General features: G+C 46.2%; 1 protein-coding gene across 3 annotated transcripts in view; it reads right to left on the reverse strand.

Annotated features, from left to right (window-relative positions):
* Nucleotides 1-1,537: 1,537 nt before the first annotated feature.
* The window catches only part of STMN3 (stathmin 3), a 40,684-nt gene continuing 24,438 nt past the window's right edge, over nt 1,538-17,783 (reverse strand). For all 3 annotated transcript variants that reach the window (XM_075072172.1, XM_032766353.2, XM_075072171.1), the window contains 4 exons: nt 11,733-11,828; nt 10,644-10,819; nt 9,345-9,536; nt 1,538-8,313 (listed from right to left, as the gene is read on the reverse strand). In XM_075072172.1, the coding sequence (XP_074928273.1) occupies nt 8,254-8,313; nt 9,345-9,536; nt 10,644-10,819; nt 11,733-11,828 (524 nt within the window). In that variant the 3' untranslated portion in view covers nt 1,538-8,253. The remainder of the gene's footprint in view (nt 8,314-9,344; nt 9,537-10,643; nt 10,820-11,732; nt 11,829-17,783) is intronic.

A 17,783-nucleotide genomic window follows, 5' to 3' on the forward strand; every position in this document is an offset into this window, starting at 1 on the left:
CAGCTGTAGGAGAAACCAAGGAGAATAGGGTTACTTAGTTTTCTTTATGCATATCTAGTCTAACTGTCATTTGTGATGTCTAAGTGCCATGCCTATGCTCCTGGGGACAGGATCTAGTTTTAACTTACTGTGATTTTTTTTTTTATATAAGAATTCCTGAGGCAGGATCAGTGGTATATTGTGGAGCATGTAGAAAAACAGAGGCAGCGCTATCCCTCCAGTAAGGACATAGATTATTTTCAAAACAGGAGGATTGTGCTGTAAAGGTAGAATTCCACCTTCTGCAGGCTTCATGCGCACATGCAGAGGATGCCCTGGGGCCTCAGGCTCTTCGGGACTTGGTACATAAATGTTGACACAGTCATTGGTTCATGGCTATTTTCATTGTCCTTCCTAAATTGGTCTTATGGAAGATTTCTCCATTAGGAAATGGAGTTCCTTATTTCTTATAACATCACCACCCCGTGTCTTCCTCTCATTTCAGTTTCTTATCTACCAAATTATGTTGCTTGAATTCTGCCACAGTTGTGCTGTTTTTGATGGGATCTTTAAAAGCTTTTGCAGTCTACATGGCTATCCATTTTTATAGATGATTCCATACAAAGGGGTAGGATTGTGACATTGGCCATTTGCCAAATTAGCCAAAATCTCATCTAGTGAAAGCAACAGTGGATGTGAGGTGAAATGTCCAGAGCATACAGGGAATTTAGCCAGACATCTTCCATTTAAATGGAGAAATCCCCTGGGCCACTTTGAAAAATCTCAGCTACAGCTCCTGTTTCTTCTCTCTAGATATCCTCCATGCCCTTCCCTGCATATGGGCTTAAGTGCAGCTAACTCACTAGGTTTAAAAGACCAGTATTGCCCTTCATATGCCCCACCCATGACCATGTATGTTCCATTGTCTGTGACTTCTGGTTCAGGAGCTGGTTTACTGGGCTTCCTGGATGTTTTATTAGAGCCTGTCCTTGTAAGACATTGACCTTCAAATACTATTGAAGTTAATAGGCGCCCAGTGACGTGAGGCCTTCCCTTGTAGCCCAGGATGGAGGTGGCTTTCCAAGGAGATTTGAGCAAGTATAAAGCGCAATGTTTTGGAATGAGGTTGCATTTAAAAAAAAATATTTTTTTATGTAAAAGCTACTTCTGCTGAGCTGAGCAAAGGCCAGCGCTAAAAGATGTTTGTAGGTTTCCCAGAATGTTAACCCTATTTTGGACAACTGACTGCTGAGTCTTTGATCCCTCTCTCCTCATGAAAGGGCTTTGAACGCTTCACTTCCCCAAGGATAAGGGAAAATAATGGTGTTATCTGCACTGAAGTGTTTCATGAGTTTTTTTTCTGGAGAATGTAGTTGAATTACAGATCTCTGAGATGTCTTTAAGGGTGGGCAATAATTACTATTTAGTTCAACAAAACTCTAGATTCCATACTTTATCTTTGAGCTGGTTTTATATTCTGCCAAGTTAGTTTCCCAACAAGAACATAAGCCTTGGAAGATTCAGACAAATTGGGTGTATTAAGAGAAATGGAGACAAGTGGTTTCATACCAAGTTTATTTCTTTTAGTTTTTCATAATCACTTCTTTTGCACAACAACAACCTCAAGTTGACAATTAAATGCACGTGGTAGACCTAAAGGAACCAGACACGGCTCCGTTACAGTGATGGAAAGTCTGTTCATAACACCATTTACAGTATCTTATTGAGCTGTCTATTTGGGAAGAACAAAGAGAGCACGCACTGGGTCATGAGGAGTGAATCCTGCACAAGGCCACTGACATTCAAACCCAGACTGGCTCCAGAGAGAACAAGAAGGCAGCCCGGGGGAACTGAATGGGCCCGTTGTTTAATTTTTGTCTTTGCAGGGAAGTGGCTGATGATGTAATGGTAATAATACTCAGCACTTGCAGAGTGCTTTCCATCTTCAAAGTGCTATGCAGACATTAACTGGTTAATCTTCTCAACACCCTGGTGAGGCAGGGAAGTAGTATTATCCCCATGTTACAGATGAGGGAACTGAGAGACACACAGAGGTGGAGGGTACCTCTACACTGCAAGAAAATCTGCGGCAGCAAACCTTGAAGCCTGGGCTCAATTGATGTGGGCTTATGGGGCTTGAGTGATGGGGTGAAAAGTAGCACTGCAGACATGCCTGCTTGGGCAGGGGCTCAGGCTCTGAAACCCAGCAAGGGGGGTGGGTGTCAGACTGAGCAGGAATGTCTACTTTATTTTTAGCCCTGTAGCGCCAGCCTAAGTCAGTTGATCTGAGCTTTGAGACTGCTGCTGCAGTGGGTTTTTTTTTGTTTTTTTGCAGTGTAGACTTACCCCAAATGACTTGCCCAAGACAGCCAGGATAAGAAGTCAGGCATTCCTGGCTGCAATTCCTGTTTTCAGATAACTCATCCCTCCAGCTTCCAATGAAGTCAGTTATCCCCTCATCTCCCAGTAGGCTCTGGATTATAGAAACCTAAATGTTGGTCCATGCCCCTTATCTACATTACTTAGACACCTGTACAGAGATAGAGTTTATTGGTCCTAATATGTCATGTCATCCTTAGCATGGTTGGCAATAAGTCTCTATAGCACCATAAACAGCCATTCCCTGACTCTTGTTTCAAGTTTGATGTGATATGTGGGTGTATGCATAACACACACATGTCTGTGCGTGCTCACCATATGTGAATACACACACGTCACCACTGCAAGTGTGCAAAGAGTAATGCTGCTTAATAGAATGAAACAAATTACGTGAGATGACAAAGTTAAACAGAAACGGGGTAAAAAGTCACACTGGTCCTTGCAAGAGAAAAAACCTTAAATTTACGTTTTACAGGAGCAGTGTCGCAGCTCTGATCCCTATTGTAACATGCATGCAATTGTCTGAATTGCCAGTGGCACTAAAAGGGTAGCATTTGGGGAACTCCCACACTCTGACTGCAAGGTTTGTTTGACAACACAACAACAGCATGGAGTGAGAACTTCCAAAATAGACATGAACGAGGAGCACTCCAGTTTATGGGCCATACAGCCTTGAGAGAATCCCTTTAAAGCCAAATCTGAATGCTTACTCTACATAAAGCAAATGGAAGGTCTAATATTTGGAACATGAGCCAGACTGTTCTAGTTCTTACCCCAGAATTGCTAATCACCAAGATGCTTGTGACACCTGGGAAATAATTTGCCCAGGAGAACAGGGAGGGAGCTAGGAATTTGAAATCTGTATACACACTGGTGGTCTTTTGCCACCACAGTTCTTTGTGTTATACCTGGAATATACACTAGGCTAAGTTCTCTGCTGGTGTAAATATTGACTTCATTGAAGTTACACCTAAAGAGACTGGGGCCCAAAGTAGATGTGCTGTTACGCAAGTAGATATGTTCTTACAAGTGGCCACTAACAGCAAGTCTAGTTAGAAATTCCCCTCAGTGAGTGTCTAAGGGTATGGCTGCGCTGCAATAAGACACATGCAGTTGGCCTGTGTCAGCTGACTTTGCCTCCTGGGCTCAGGCTCTGGGGCTATAAAACTAGTGCAGACATTCAGGCTTGAACTGAAATGTGGGTTCTGGGACCCTGAGGGGAGGGAAGGTCCCAGAACCTGGGCTACAGCCCAAGGCTGAATGGCTACACTGGGCTCTTATAGCCTGACAGCTTGAGCCACATGAGCCCAAGTCAGCTGATACAGGACAGCCTCCGGTATTTTATTGCCAAGTAGATATACCCTAGAAGGCCACAGAAGGAGCTTGAGCCCAGTCATAAGACATGGTGCCCCAGGAATTTGTAAATTGCATGCCATGGAATACACCTGAAGATGGCAACATGAGGGAATGGCTGAAGAGCGACAAGAAAAATGAAGTGTGATGGAAATAAAAGGGAGTAAGAAATCCCTATTCAGGCACAAGCTAAGTGTTAGCAATTCTGAGAACTCAACAGGAGTGAAATAATTGTGAGCTAACACGGATTTGTGAACTGAAGATCAAAGCAATGTATGATGCTGTCAGGCACAGAGTTCAGGCATGTGTCTTGCACCTGTCATTAACCTCTCTGCTGCAGTTGGGACCATGCAAACGTCTCATCTGCAATGTTAGTGGAATGGCCCTCCACACAACAGAAATTCCATTCCAGAGGCATACAGTCACAGAAATCACACACATTTCCCTGATACAGCCAGTGGCACTGGACAAACTCATTTCCCTGACACATTCAGTTGCATGGGGCAGACAGCTCCATGTTATACCTGATTCACCTGGACACACCAGACAAGCATTTTTCCCTGACATGACATATCCCATCAGATGTAACAAACCTTTCCCTGACATTACTGATGCAAACCTCTACCTGACACATCCCTGTTTCTCTGCCTGATGCATCAGTTTATCCTGCACTAATGCATTTTCCTAACATGTCCACTGTGCCTCACAGCACTGAAAGTGTTAAGGTGAAGAAAATGAGGTTCCCAGCTCTCCCGTCTGCACAAGCGCTATATCCTAGGCTCCTCTCTAGCCAGGTTTTGTGTGTATCACCAATTTGAGTGTTTGTCAGGCAAGTTATTGCAAGAATAAGTCTTTACCTGAGATCAAAATTGGCCTGTAACTGCATGGAGGCGATCTTAAACTGGAAGCTTCACCATGAAAGTCTGAGATGGAAAATACAAGCAGAGGCAAAAATTTAGACCCGATGCCTGTACAGGATAAGGGAAGGAATGTCCCCACAAAGCACAGTCTGCAGCTACCCACTTTCTTCTGCATCATACATATAACCATCCATTCCCTCAGTCTTGTTCCATGCTTACAGGAAATAGACTGGACTACCTCCCCAGAGGCAAGGTTGAATTAACACTAAATTGGACCCAGCTCCATTACATTTTAAGGCTGTGTTTGAAACGTCGCCCCCCTTACTAGATTTTTTTCTCCTGACCCTCCTTCGGCCCCACTCCTGGAATGGATTCTCCCAGTTCCCACCCACCCTGGCTGAAGGACTCTTGGTCTGCCTCCTACTCCTGAGTCCCTGATTTACCTTCCGCTTGAAGCAGCCCAGCCACCTCTGCAGGCAGCAAACAGCTATGTACTGTGCAGCTACTTGCCTCTCGGATATACTGTTCTCTCTCAGCCTGGATCCCATGGCCCCAGGCATCGTGTCCTCACCTGGCCTTGCCTCCAAATTCTTTTGAGCCTAGTGGGTAATCCAAGTGGAAATGGTTGTTCCTTGTTTGTTTTAATCTCGTGCTCATGAGTACAACATTTCTGATAATAATAATCATCGTCATAGTACTAAAAACAGTATTTACACCAAGCTTCAGGTCAGAATTACACACCAAGCAAACACTCAGCACTACAGAGAGTAGGACAGGGTTAATATCTTGCAAACACCTTCTCAGCTCCCACCGGTGTGAGACACGGACATTTGACAGTTTCAACCATTTCTTACACACAAACATTTTATTTATTAATTTTTTAAAATTTATTGTCACTATATGGATGAGATGATTCTGGTGATGATTCTGCAGTGTACACAGATGCTTATCTAAGACAACTGCTACTTATAAACTGATCATTAGCTACTGTTAAGAAATTCAACCCTCAGTTTCCTTTCCTTTTCCCCACCCTGCCCCTAACATGCTTCCTGTCCTTGGATGCTACTGGGGCCAAATAACAGTCCTGGCCTTTCTCTGATCCTGGCAGAGGGGTTTGTGGCTAAGCTAGCCCTTCCCTTTTGGAGCAGAGCTTTTCCCTAATATCCATAAACATGTTGTGGCCATAGAGGGATCTTCTCTAGTTAAAAGGAGAACTTATTCTTGGGTAGGTTAGGGAGAGGCTAGTAGCCTTAATTCCAGCAGCAGCTGCCACTTCTTTACCACACTATTGGGTTTTTGTGACCAATTGCCACCCATCTGGTTTGGGGCATGGCAGATTCCTTACACTCTGCCAGCTCATTGTAGAGGGAAAACCTGCAGCTTCAGAACTGAGCAAATATTTGTTTGGGGTGTGTGTGCAAGGGGAACTTTATATCAAATATGAAATTCCTATCTGCTTTGGCGTCTTGACACCACCTTTGTGCTAGATGACATTCCAGCCCTGCTTATCCCAACTCTAGTCTGTGGCACCCCACAGCACCTTCCAGGAATCACTCTATGTACAGTAAAAGGAAGCAGTATATACATGTCTTGCACCCACTGTGCCCCAGAGCACTGTGCACAGTTGTTTGCACGAGTTATTCTGGTTTGAAACGTCACCCCCCCTTACTAGATTTTTTTCTCCTGACCCTCCTTCGGCCCCACTCCTGGAATGGATTCTCCCAGTTCCCACCCACCCTGGCTGAAGGACTCTTGGTCTGCCTCGTACTCCTGAGTCCCTGACATTGCCTCCGCACAGGTGCACCGGAGGAGTGTGCCTCACCTATAGAATGGCTTTTTGAGGCAATGTGTGCAAAGGACACCAGGTACTAGTAAGTAACCTCTTGTTCCCCTTGATGGCCTGTTAGTTCATCCTGGGTTCTGAAACAGAATCCATTATGGCCATTGGGAGAGCGGAAGTTTGTGATACAGTGAGGATGAATTTGAGTCCACGATTCCTTCCTGTATCTGTGCCTATATTCCTGCTTCTGCTGCCTTTCCCTGGAAACACTGCACTGGTCTGGAAGAAAGGTACCAGTACACTGCAAAAGTTGGAAGGTGGAAGGAAGGATTCTTTGCTACTCTATGTTCCAAAAGGAAAAAGAGCTGCCAAGTTCTCCTCCACAAAACCTTCCCACAAGGGAACGCTTTTGGGCAAGCCGAACCTGCACAAACACCCTATAGCAAGTCTTCACTGAGTTTAAGATGATGCCCTCTTGCACTTCAGCCAGTTGATGTATCAAGTCAAATTCAGATCTGGCGTTAAGTGTCTGCAACTCTACTGACCTTAGTGATGGAATGGCAGACCCCTTACAGTTTGGCTCATCGTCTGCTTTTACAGCAGCCATCTCTGTAAACAATGACCTTACATTTCTACCGCCATGACTACACCAGAAGCAGGCACACAAACGTCTCCTAACCCCTTCTGCCCTCTCCCTGGCCACGTCCCCCCCGTCTTTTCCAAAGCTGCTCTTCTGGAAATACCATTGCAGAGATCAGTATGTCCTTTGCTACAATATGAGGCCGAAGAGCCAGAGCTCTCTGGTTCATTCTGTGATCTTTGGTCCAAATGTCTCTCCTCTAATGGTATTGAAGAGTCATGTCCATCTTTGGGAAGAGGGAACAATAATTCTCCCAAATTAGAGTTTCTCTAAAGGCCTGTGGGCTGATTGATTGGTAATCACATACCCTTTCTAGTTTATTTATTTACTTATTGAAGTGAAATGTTATTGGTTGTGAAAAGTGTCAGACTGACAGCCTTGGAAACCGAGCCGCCCCAATCATCTATAGAATCAGATTCAACACAGGCAGTAACAGTGCAGGCTTCCCTGACACTGCTGAGCCAGCGTGCCCCAGTCCTGCCTCTACAACTGAGAGGGTAGTTCAGCCTACAGGCTTATTCAACCTGTGGCCAACTAAGATATCCACTAATGCCTGTAGTGATGGTATTTTTTGCGATATGGGCATTGGTCCACTAGGCTCTGAGACCCCCAGCTAATTTCACATGGGCTACCAAAGCACCGTCAGCAAGTAATGACGAAGTCACTACCTACCTGGGCTGGCTTCAAACCAGTGACCCAAGGTGAAAGGCTCTGCATGACATAACCAATTCCTTGAGCCATCTGGTCCCCTTCTCCATCTGCTGGGAAACAATGGATCCATTAACCACTCCCCCCCAAGGAAGAAATCCTCACTATTTACTGCCCATTGTCTTGACACTGATGTCTGGCTCAGAGCAAATGCCAGGAGTAGTATAAGCTCCGGATAGGGAATCCAAATCTCCATGGCACTGCTGGGTGAATTTATTACTATCTGAATTCTTTAATCTGTTTCAGAAAGATTTTTTAAAAAGAACAAAATCCCAAAGAGAAGCTGTTTGATTGGTATTGACTGATTCTATACTTCATATGAACTAACTGCTAGTATGCTTAGAGGTAACCCATGGCCTGTGATCCCCCCCAAGTACTGAACAGTTAGGGATGGAGAGAGAGAGAGAAGCGTGTAGCTGGAGAATGAACACCAGAGGGTTGGGGGAAGTGGGGAACCAAATGTTGCATCTAGACAAACAAAATAAAATGTGTTGGGTTAGTTGGTTGGTTAGTTAGTTATCAGGAACCAGGTGCTAGATGTGTAGAAAAGCCCTTTATCCAGAGATCTCCTCCCGCTGTTCCTTGTTCCTGCGAACCTCAGCTGCATGCAGTTCCTGCAAAGATATGGAAAGTGTTACAGCATCTGCAGGCTGCATAGGGCAAACCCAAGGCTGTTTCCCACCTCCCTTCAGTTTCATCTACAATTTAACAGTTACTGGTTTTGTACATGCATCTGTGCATCTCCTCTTCCTCTGGGGCCTGGCACCATCAAATAAATGCACTAGAACATTGTCATAGTTGGTGTAATTCCACTGAAGCCACTAGACTTACACCTACGGTAATTTTAGCCCACTCCCATGCAGGACTCAGAAGACCAGGCACATCACATGAATGTTCTGTGAATGGGTCTTCAGTACCAGTGTTCAGAGCCTGCTGCAGCTGTCTCAGAGAAGGAGCCCCATGCAAATGATGTCCCGTCCCCACAGAGACCAGAAGAGGTTGTAACCTCTGGCCCCAGAGATGAGCAGTTATCACACCACAGTACAGCAGAGGCGGCCTGAGTTCACTGCTGCCTTTGGGCTCCCAAGCAAGGGCCAGCAGAAGATAAGGTAACATTCTCTGCCATTAGACCGGAGGTGAAGGAGCCTGAGCCTGCTAATTGATCTCAGGTGCATGTCTTCTCCATCTCATGGCATCCCGAGCTACCGCTGAAGAACTCTCTTAGTACCTGTTCTGAAGGAGAAGAGGTCAGATGTGGCAAGAAAGAGCCCAAACCTCAATACTCACTTTCACACAGCCAAGTACAGAGTCCCACCACCCTCCAAAACAAGACAGTAGGAGGCAGCGAGAGAGAGAGAGAAAACTGGGAAGGAGGGCTCCAGAGGGAAGGGGTGGAGAGAGCACATTGGACACCTTGAGGAGGAAGAGTTGCACAAGCTAACTTAGGAAAATGGTGGTGCAGAAGATGCAGATTGTATCCAAAGCTCTGCTCTTGTGGTGATCATCCCAGCTGCGTTTGAGGTCAGCAGACCCAGCTACAGATGCTAGGCAAAGGCTTTGGTACCAGTAGCCACTATAATATAGGCAGGCATCCTTGCCCTGCCCATTCTCTAGGTGTGCCTGGACATGGGAATCTAGCACTTGCCTTCTCACGCAGCCGCTCCCTCAAGGCAGCTAGGTGAGCTTCACGGATCTCCTTGCTCAGCTCCATCTTGTAGTTGAGCTTCTCCTCAGCCAGCCGGCTGAAGTTATTGTTCTCCTCCAGGGCCTTGTGCAGCACCTCCCGTTCGTGCTCCCGCTTCTCCGCCAGCTGCTTCAGCACTTGGGCCTCTTGGGTCTGTGGGTAGCCAACAGATCAGGGGTGTGTGTTTGTGAAAGGAACACTTCATGTCCCTTGTCTCAGAGATGCTTCCTGGATCTAATCTGGAATGTCTTCCTGGATGTGCCACAACCACCTCCTTTGGGTGTCTGTCCAAAACCTAACAGCTCTGTTATAGGATTTCCACTTAATATTTACTCTAAACTTATCTGCCCCTCTTAAGGTTTTGACCATTGCTTTCGGTCCAACCATCTTGCATTCATGTGGCTACCCCCCTCCATTCATTAGATGATATTTAGAAATTGTGACCATGTTCTCCTCACCCACAAATCCTTTCTAGATCACATGGAACACATTTTCAAACCACTACATTTGTACCTGCATTTCAGGCAGGTAGATGTTAAACATCCAAAATTATATCTTTGCTGTGTGAGCAACACTGTTGGTGCAATTTGCAAGCTATGTAGAGACTCCTTTGGAAATCTGCCCCTATACATTAAACTGCCTCTTCTGCTCTTACCCACAAATTTTTGTAGTGTTGTGGCTTGCCTCTCTTTATAGTTTCTCTAATTTTCCAAAATTTTTCTCCATTAAGACTTTAAATTATGCTCATAAATGAAGTGCAAAAATAGCATTGCCAGCTGTTAAGAAGCAATGACATGGTGCAAAAGGCACTGATTCTAAGCTTTATTGGATGTGTGGCTTATATTTTTATCTCCTATATAGAGAGCTAGTCATAGAGATTTTCATTCTGCAGCAGCATAGCATCACACATATAATACTATATGAAAATCTAAACCAGAGGACCACAGGATTCCATATATCCATAGATTTTAAGGGCAGAAGGGACCAATGTGATCATCTATTCTAGCTCCCTGCATAACACAGGCTAGAGAATTTCATCCAGTGATTTCTACATCAAATCTAACAACTGGAGGTTGAACAAGAAAACACAGCACTATTACCAATCACAAGATATGGCTCCTAAGTAAAATCAATTGTGTTGTTCACCTCCAGCACTGTATCAGTTTTTCTGCCCCCAATTATGAATTGGGGTCACCTGGGGGGCTTGGTTAAAACATGATTGGTCATGTGAGTTAGCATTTCCCTGGAATATCCTGTTACCTTCCTCCTCTCCTCTGCAGCCTCCAGCCTCTTCTGCAGCTCCTCCAGGGACAGGTCCTTCTTCTTAGGGGGAGAAGAGAGGACTGGACTCTCAGGGGACAAGTCCGAAGGGGACTTCAGGATCACTTCAAAGCTCTGGCCAGATGCCCTTTTGTCCAGCTGTTTCACCTCCATGTCTATGAAAGAAGAACAGAAGCACTTGATGGACTATGGGACACTCATGAAAGGGCTAATTTGATAAAAACACCTTGAAGAAGCCTTGAAGGTGTGATCACTCAGTGAGACGTGGTTGTGATGATATGCTTCTAAATGGGGTGTATTGTCACTTGAGTCTCTGCTGGAGGGTTTCAGAGAGGTGAGAATTTGAAGTCAATCATTAATTGCTGGTAAAAGGGACAATGACACTGTACAGCCTAGAAGTAGGAGCATCACTGTCAAATGTTACGGTGCAGAGCAACAGTAGGCAGTAGTGGTCAGAAAGTGAAGGGGATTCAGGGATTCAGCTGAACCTGCAGGGGGAATTCTGGGAGGCAGAATGGAATTACCCATGTTGGAATTTGGCCAGGACACCAGAATTAACTTCCCTGCTCTTATGAAAGAACCATGAGGCCTTTGGTGACCACAGGAGTTCAATACCTTGGTCTTACATTTTATCTAAAAGACCCAGCAGCAGCATCTTTCTCTCTGCCCATTCAGGGGCTTTTCACAGGAACTGCATAAAGAAATGTGTTGTGTAGCTAATGCAATTAATCTTACAGCCATAGAATAAGTACAGCATAGCTGAGGGCAGCCACAGAAAGGCCATACTGCTGATAACATCAAGAATCATATCCCAGGATATGTAATGGTGCTGTTTGGTAATAGTCATACACTTTCTTTGTGGGTAAATGTAGGACACATGTTAATAAACTATTCTAATTAAGTGGACCAAAATACCATGCTCCAGTAATACAGAAAACTTGGGTCAGGACATGAAAATGGTCTCTCCTCCAAGTCAGGGTCCCAGCCTAATGTATTGAAGTCTTCCAAGGTTTGCAGAAGCTGCCTGCAGATTGGATCTACAAGAGATTCTTCGCGTATGTCATTTACCTCCATATTGGTAGATTGTATTGGGGTGCGGCTGAGTGTGGAAACAGGAGCAGATCAGTGAGAGCAAGGACAGCTCCTTCATTTTCTCCTTGTAGGCTGAAAAGAAAGAAACAGCAATGAGTGGAAAGGTCTACTGGCAGTCTCATGGCTCTCTCGGGGAAGGAAGCAGAGGGATACACAGAGACCCATTTGGAGCTATTGGACTCTCTGAAGGCCTTTCCAAATAGCCAGATGCTGAGATACTGTACAAGCGTCTCCCACATCTACTGGCAGTACAGTAAGCTACACAGGGAGTTTAAAGGTGTTTTACCATCTCTGCAGGTCTGAATCACCCAGGAGGAATCTTGCCCCCAACTGCAAGAAAAGCAGGTTGGGAGCTGGTGAATTCCAGCATTTATAAATAACTACACAGTGAAGGTTGCCCAGATACCTCCCCTAAACAGTTCCAGACGCACTGATTAAGAATGAAATATTAAAAGCACCACTGAAACATTGCCGATCAGTGCCTATAAATGGTACTTGAACCTTGGTGGGGCAAACCCTGCAGCCTGTAGAGAAGGTCCCCTCAATTTTATGATCCTGCATTTCTGATGTCAATCAGTAATTTACAATGAAAAGAAGAGATATGGCCAGGTTTGTGGGGAACCAAGGGAAATTTGGGTCCATGAAGCGCTACTGAGCACTGGACCCATGATGCATGTAAATGGCTTTTAATTATAGCTTGCAGGGTGAATGAAAGTGAACACAAACCTGGCTCTCGCTGTGTCCTGAAGCCACAGCCCAGGGACAGAGCTCTGGACTCAGGGCAACAGAGACTGAGTGATGCTAAGGGTTGCCTGGGTGGTAATTTGATGATGTAAAGGGGGTTGCCATAGGTTAACTGAGTAACATTGAGGACAAAACTCACCACACCTAGGGGTACTACTGTGCCTCTGACCTTCTAGCTCGGATAAGCAGGATTGTCAATGACCCTAAGTTTTGCAAGATAAGAGTTGTCCACTGAACCCCCATCCTGCCACTCTCCATCTTTGTGGCAGGTCCACCTGTCACATGGGTCATGACAGTCCCAGGAAAAGGGACTCCTGCTGGAGGCACTGACCCACAAAAAAAGAATGCTGATTCAGCACACTGTGACGCCAAGAGCCCGGGAGGGTGGCAGGCGCACAGTGGAGATCCCTGCACCTCTGACTTTCCAGTGCAGCAGCATCTCTTCTGCAGCTGTTCCAGTCCTTTATCTCAGCAGTAGATTAGAGATGATTTAAATGGATCCTGTCATTATCCTAGGAACCCCGCCCCTTTCAGGGAAGGTTGCTACTGGTCTGCAATGATGGTGAAACCTGCCTGTTTCTCCCTCCTCGCAACTATCTGAGTGTGGTTGGGATACATGATCCTTTCTGTCTCAGCCGCAGGGCTGCTGCTAGCATTGGCTTCACTCGCTGTTGCTGCGACAGAAGGTTGCAGCTGCAGCAGTCCCCAGTGGCAATGAGCACACTAGGCTGCTGCCCTAATCAGAACAAAATATGCAGTCTGCAGAGTCTGCTTTCCCAGCACAGCCGGCACCCGCATTTTCTGAGTTTAACCCTTTCCTCCCTGTACAGAGATGAGCTCTTGGAGTGAACCAGATGAATCAGTGCAAAATATAACAAACAGTACTTAATACTTCTATGTGCCCTTTTCCCCAATTAGAGTTAATTAACCCTCACTGCACCATGGCCAGATGAGGAAGCACACCTCTACCTCGAAATAATGTGACCTGATATAACACAAATTTGGATAGAACGCGGTAAAGCAGCGCTCCGGGGGGGCAGGGCTGGGCACTCCAGCAGATCAAATCAAGTTCGATATAACACGGTCTCACCTATAACACAGTAAGATTTTTTGGCTCCCAAGGACAGCACTATATCGAGGTAAAGGTGTATTATCTCCATTTTACAGCTGGGGAAACGGAAATATAGCACTTGCCTAAAGGTTTGACAGCAAGGCAGTGGCACGCTTCAGGGTAGAACCTGGGAATCTTGACCCATAGCCTCTCCCCTGCCCACCAGACTCCACTGCTAATACAATGGTCAAATCATCGGGGCGTGGTGGGAAGAGCATGTAGACTGATGGAGGCCCCACTCAGATACAGACAAAGAACACACTAGTTGTTGGGAGCCAGAAAGTCACAGCCTTCTAGGGTTGGATTTTATTAACAAAAAGGAGAATTATACAAACCCCAGCCCAAAGCTTCTCCCCAGGAGTGGCTGTTCCTAGGGTCCTGCCATCAGGACCAACGTGCTCCAGCCTCTGGTCTCCCAGGCAGTGCACTACTCCCACCTTGCTTGTATGAAGGATACAAAGGAGCCACAATGACCTCAGTGAGTCAGCAGTGATGAACCGGCCGCTCTCTGTAGGGCTAACAGGGGAATGCCACTGCTGAAGTACACTTCAGGCCTGTACAAAGTGTGAAGTTCCCTTCACTCTGCTGAGTCAGCTATGTAACCTTGTAGGGTAGGAAGAGGCTCATTAGAGATTTGTCTGGGAGAGGTTTTAGAGGAGCTCCAGTGCTAAGGCACTCATTTTCTAACCCTGTCAAACTGTTTACCATGTCCCCTCATAGACACCTCACTTCCCAGTCTCCCATCTTGATCCCTCATCTTCCCCCTGGCAACAAGTGTTTGGAAAGGTGACAGGTACAGAACAGTACTAAGGATATAAGAGGAACATACTGGCACCTCAGTGCCATGTGGTTCTTTTGTACTTGTGTTGTTTACTTCCTTTCCCTGGCTGCAGCTCCGCCTTTGTTACCCCACAGCCCCCACTGCTCAGATTTCTCCCGGTCATGTTACAAGCCCTTCCAGTTCTAATACCAAACACAAGGCAGATCATGTTTAAATTTACCCCAGAAAAGACCAGCTTGCTGCAGCAATGCAAGGTGCAGAGAGGGGCAGGTGGTTGTTGTTTTAATTTAGCTAATCAAAAAAGCTTTTGGAAATCCTATGAGACCCCTATGCTGGGCTAGAGCCAGCAGCAAGCATCACTGCTTGGCGACTGATGGATGCTTCACCATTATGACAGAGGCAGCTTTGAGAACCACCCAAGAGTGCTTCATGGGGCACTAGTAAGCTCAGAACCACTGAGCTGAGAAGCTGTTCTATTTCCTACAGGCTGTGCAACTGTAACAGCACATGGCTAGCAGGTGACACCAGGAGAAAGACAGTATGTGCCTGAAAGAAAAATGTATATAGTGGGTAAGTTCTTATTTCAACTTGCCCTTTCCTGCAAAGAAAGCTTGTTCTTTCAAGGTACATCTTGTCCTTCTGGTCAATCTGGGCCCTCTGTAACTGGGGAGAACAGAGGATTTGGGCCGTTCTCCGTGGACATGTTGGATTTTCTGTCCCCTGAAGATGCAGGCATAGTGTCTTGTTGCTCTAATGTGCAGGCTTAGCATGCTCCTCCTGAAACTAGGACTGGGAAGAAATTTTCCCCTGAGCATTTTAGCAGGGATCTTTTCCTCCTTTTTCTGGCAAACTGAGCAAGGATCTTCCAGGAGGATCAAGTGTGTCATTCTCTCATGACTGCAGGGGGTCCAGGCACTGTTAAGTCTTTGGCCTTTCTCATCTCTTCCTTTCGGAGAAAGTATACCTCACCCTTTCTGGCAGACTTAGCAAGGATTTTACATGGTGATTAGGAAAGGTGGGTCAGTTTCTTGTGATTTCAAGCATCTGGCTAGACAGTGAGACCTGTGGACTTTTGCTGGCAGATGCGACAGTGTAATTTGGACATACATGTTTGAATATTTTATTGAAAGTAAGTAGGTTTCAAACCATTCCAGGGCATACTGTTTCAGCAGCCATTCAGTGTCACACTATTGCCATGGTGTGGCTGCTGTACCTTAGTGCTGCCAATGAACCCAAAAGGAGCACCCACTCGGCTATGGTAAAAGAACTTATCATTGTAACAGAAACAAACCAGACCATGAGGCCTTTACTTCGACATCTACCTCAGGAGCTGTGTGTGATAGAGAGGAATTAACAGAGAGCCCTGGTGCATGGCACACTGATTCCACTGGCTGGTAACTCTCATTTTCTTGTGTTTGGTTATCTAAGCTTTACTCTGTCTCCACAGAGCCAATTTCCTGGTCTCCCTTCAGACTCTTGCAAGATACAGCTTCTTCTTTTCAGCAGTTCTAACCCAGTGTTCACCAGCTGCACCCATTCCATTTGGAGCTTTCCTTCCCTACTCCCTTCTGCAAATTGGCCCTTTCTGTCAATTACAATGAAAAGGAGCAAGAGGACAAAAGGACATTGGTTAGTTGAGCCGCTGCCAGCAGCCTAATGAGCTGGGAACGCCGTGTGTGAACATCTCCTGGCACTTGAGACTCTGCAGCTCCATCCCGGCGCCAGCTACCAGATGCAATTAACAGAATCCAGACGCACAGGTCGGGGGAGGGGAGCAAGAGGCTCTTAGCTTTGGAGGGCTCAGCAAATGTGTATGTGTGTGCGGGGGAGCCACTGGGGAAAAATCGGAGGAGCTATGACCTGTGGTTTGTCTCTTGCTACTCAACAAAGCACAAGTCAAGCTCTTCTGCTGGAATAATATCTTGGAGCAAAGCAGTGTGGAGAAAACAATGGGATTATAAAGGAGAAGTGGTGGAAATCCCTCTGTTCTTAGAGGCATCTTCTCCTTGCTATATGGGTACCAAATCAATATGCTCTAAGGCTGTATCTATATAATGCACTAGGGGCATGATTCCCAGCTCGCATACGCATACTTGTACTAGCCTGATGAGGCCTGGCGCCTGTGTAAGTCATGGTGTAGCTGTGGTAGCATGGGCAGTGGCAGGTTAGCTGGGCTGAGCAGAAACCCGCCTTGGCTAAGACATGCTGCTGCTACCCATGCTACTGTGGCTACACTGCTATGTATACTTGCACTAGGTCTCATCGAGCTGCCCGAGTATGTGTATGCGGGCTGGGAATCACACCCCAGCATAGATCTAGTCATGTTATTACTCAAATCTGCCTGTTGGAGGAGGCAAAAGAGCTAGTGGGATAGGCGTGATTGGACAGTGGAGCTGTCCATTCAGCACCACCCCACAGCTATGGCTGGCCATCCTCTGAACGAGATAAGAGTGGTAATGCAGGCACTAGCACAACTGGTTTCCCTACACCTACAGCTTTGAACTGAACCCGAAAAGAGGGCAAACCGGATCAGTTCAGCCCAGTACGGCAGAAGCTGGGACTGTCTCTGGAACCAACAGGTGGGTCAGAAATAATCACTTGTGAACTAGAGGGGATGTTCAAAGTCCACTATGTGGCTTCCAGGCTGTCAGAATGATACTCTACTCCTCTCTACAACCTTCTACCCAAGGCTCTCAAAGACCTTTACAAACAGTAACTGAGCCTCACTTTGGAGTTGCGCAGGACTATCCCCATTCTCCAGAAGTTTGAAACGGAGACATGGCAACAGTAAGTGACTTGCCCAAGGTCACACAAAGATAGGGATAGAACAACAGAAGAGTCCTCACTCCCAGTCCCTTCTCTAACCACTAGGTCACACTCCCATCCCAGAGCCACATATAGGATGAAGGAGTCCTGCTTTCCAGCCCCCATGTTCTAACCAGCAGAGCGCACACAGCACTTCATCTCTTGATGAGAGGATGAATATATGGGGATCCAAACAAATCTTTAAGTCTTCTTGCCTTGTGTTTGGTTATCTGAGCTTTACTCTGTCTCTACAAAGCCAATTTCCTGGTCTCCCTTCAGACTTTTGCAGGATACAGCTTCTCCCTTTCAGCAGCTGGACCCATTCCATTTGGAGTTTCCTTCCCTGCTCTCCCGTCCGCAAACTGGCTAACCCTGGCCTCCCAACTGTTAATCCCAGAGGCTGGAACAATTGCTTCCAGAGAGTTCTGTCAGCCCTGAGGTGAAAACACCTCAGGTGGGTAAGGGTACCACATGATGACTGCTCATTAACAGGGTAGAGATAAAGGGGAGCTTAAGGCAACATAAGTAAGCCACATCCACATGAGACTGTCTAATGATTCCAATGATCTTTGGAATCTAGAATGGC

Source organism: Chelonoidis abingdonii, chromosome 14 (genome assembly GCF_003597395.2).
Source record: "Chelonoidis abingdonii isolate Lonesome George chromosome 14, CheloAbing_2.0, whole genome shotgun sequence".
NCBI classification, from domain to species: domain Eukaryota; kingdom Metazoa; phylum Chordata; order Testudines; family Testudinidae; genus Chelonoidis; species Chelonoidis abingdonii.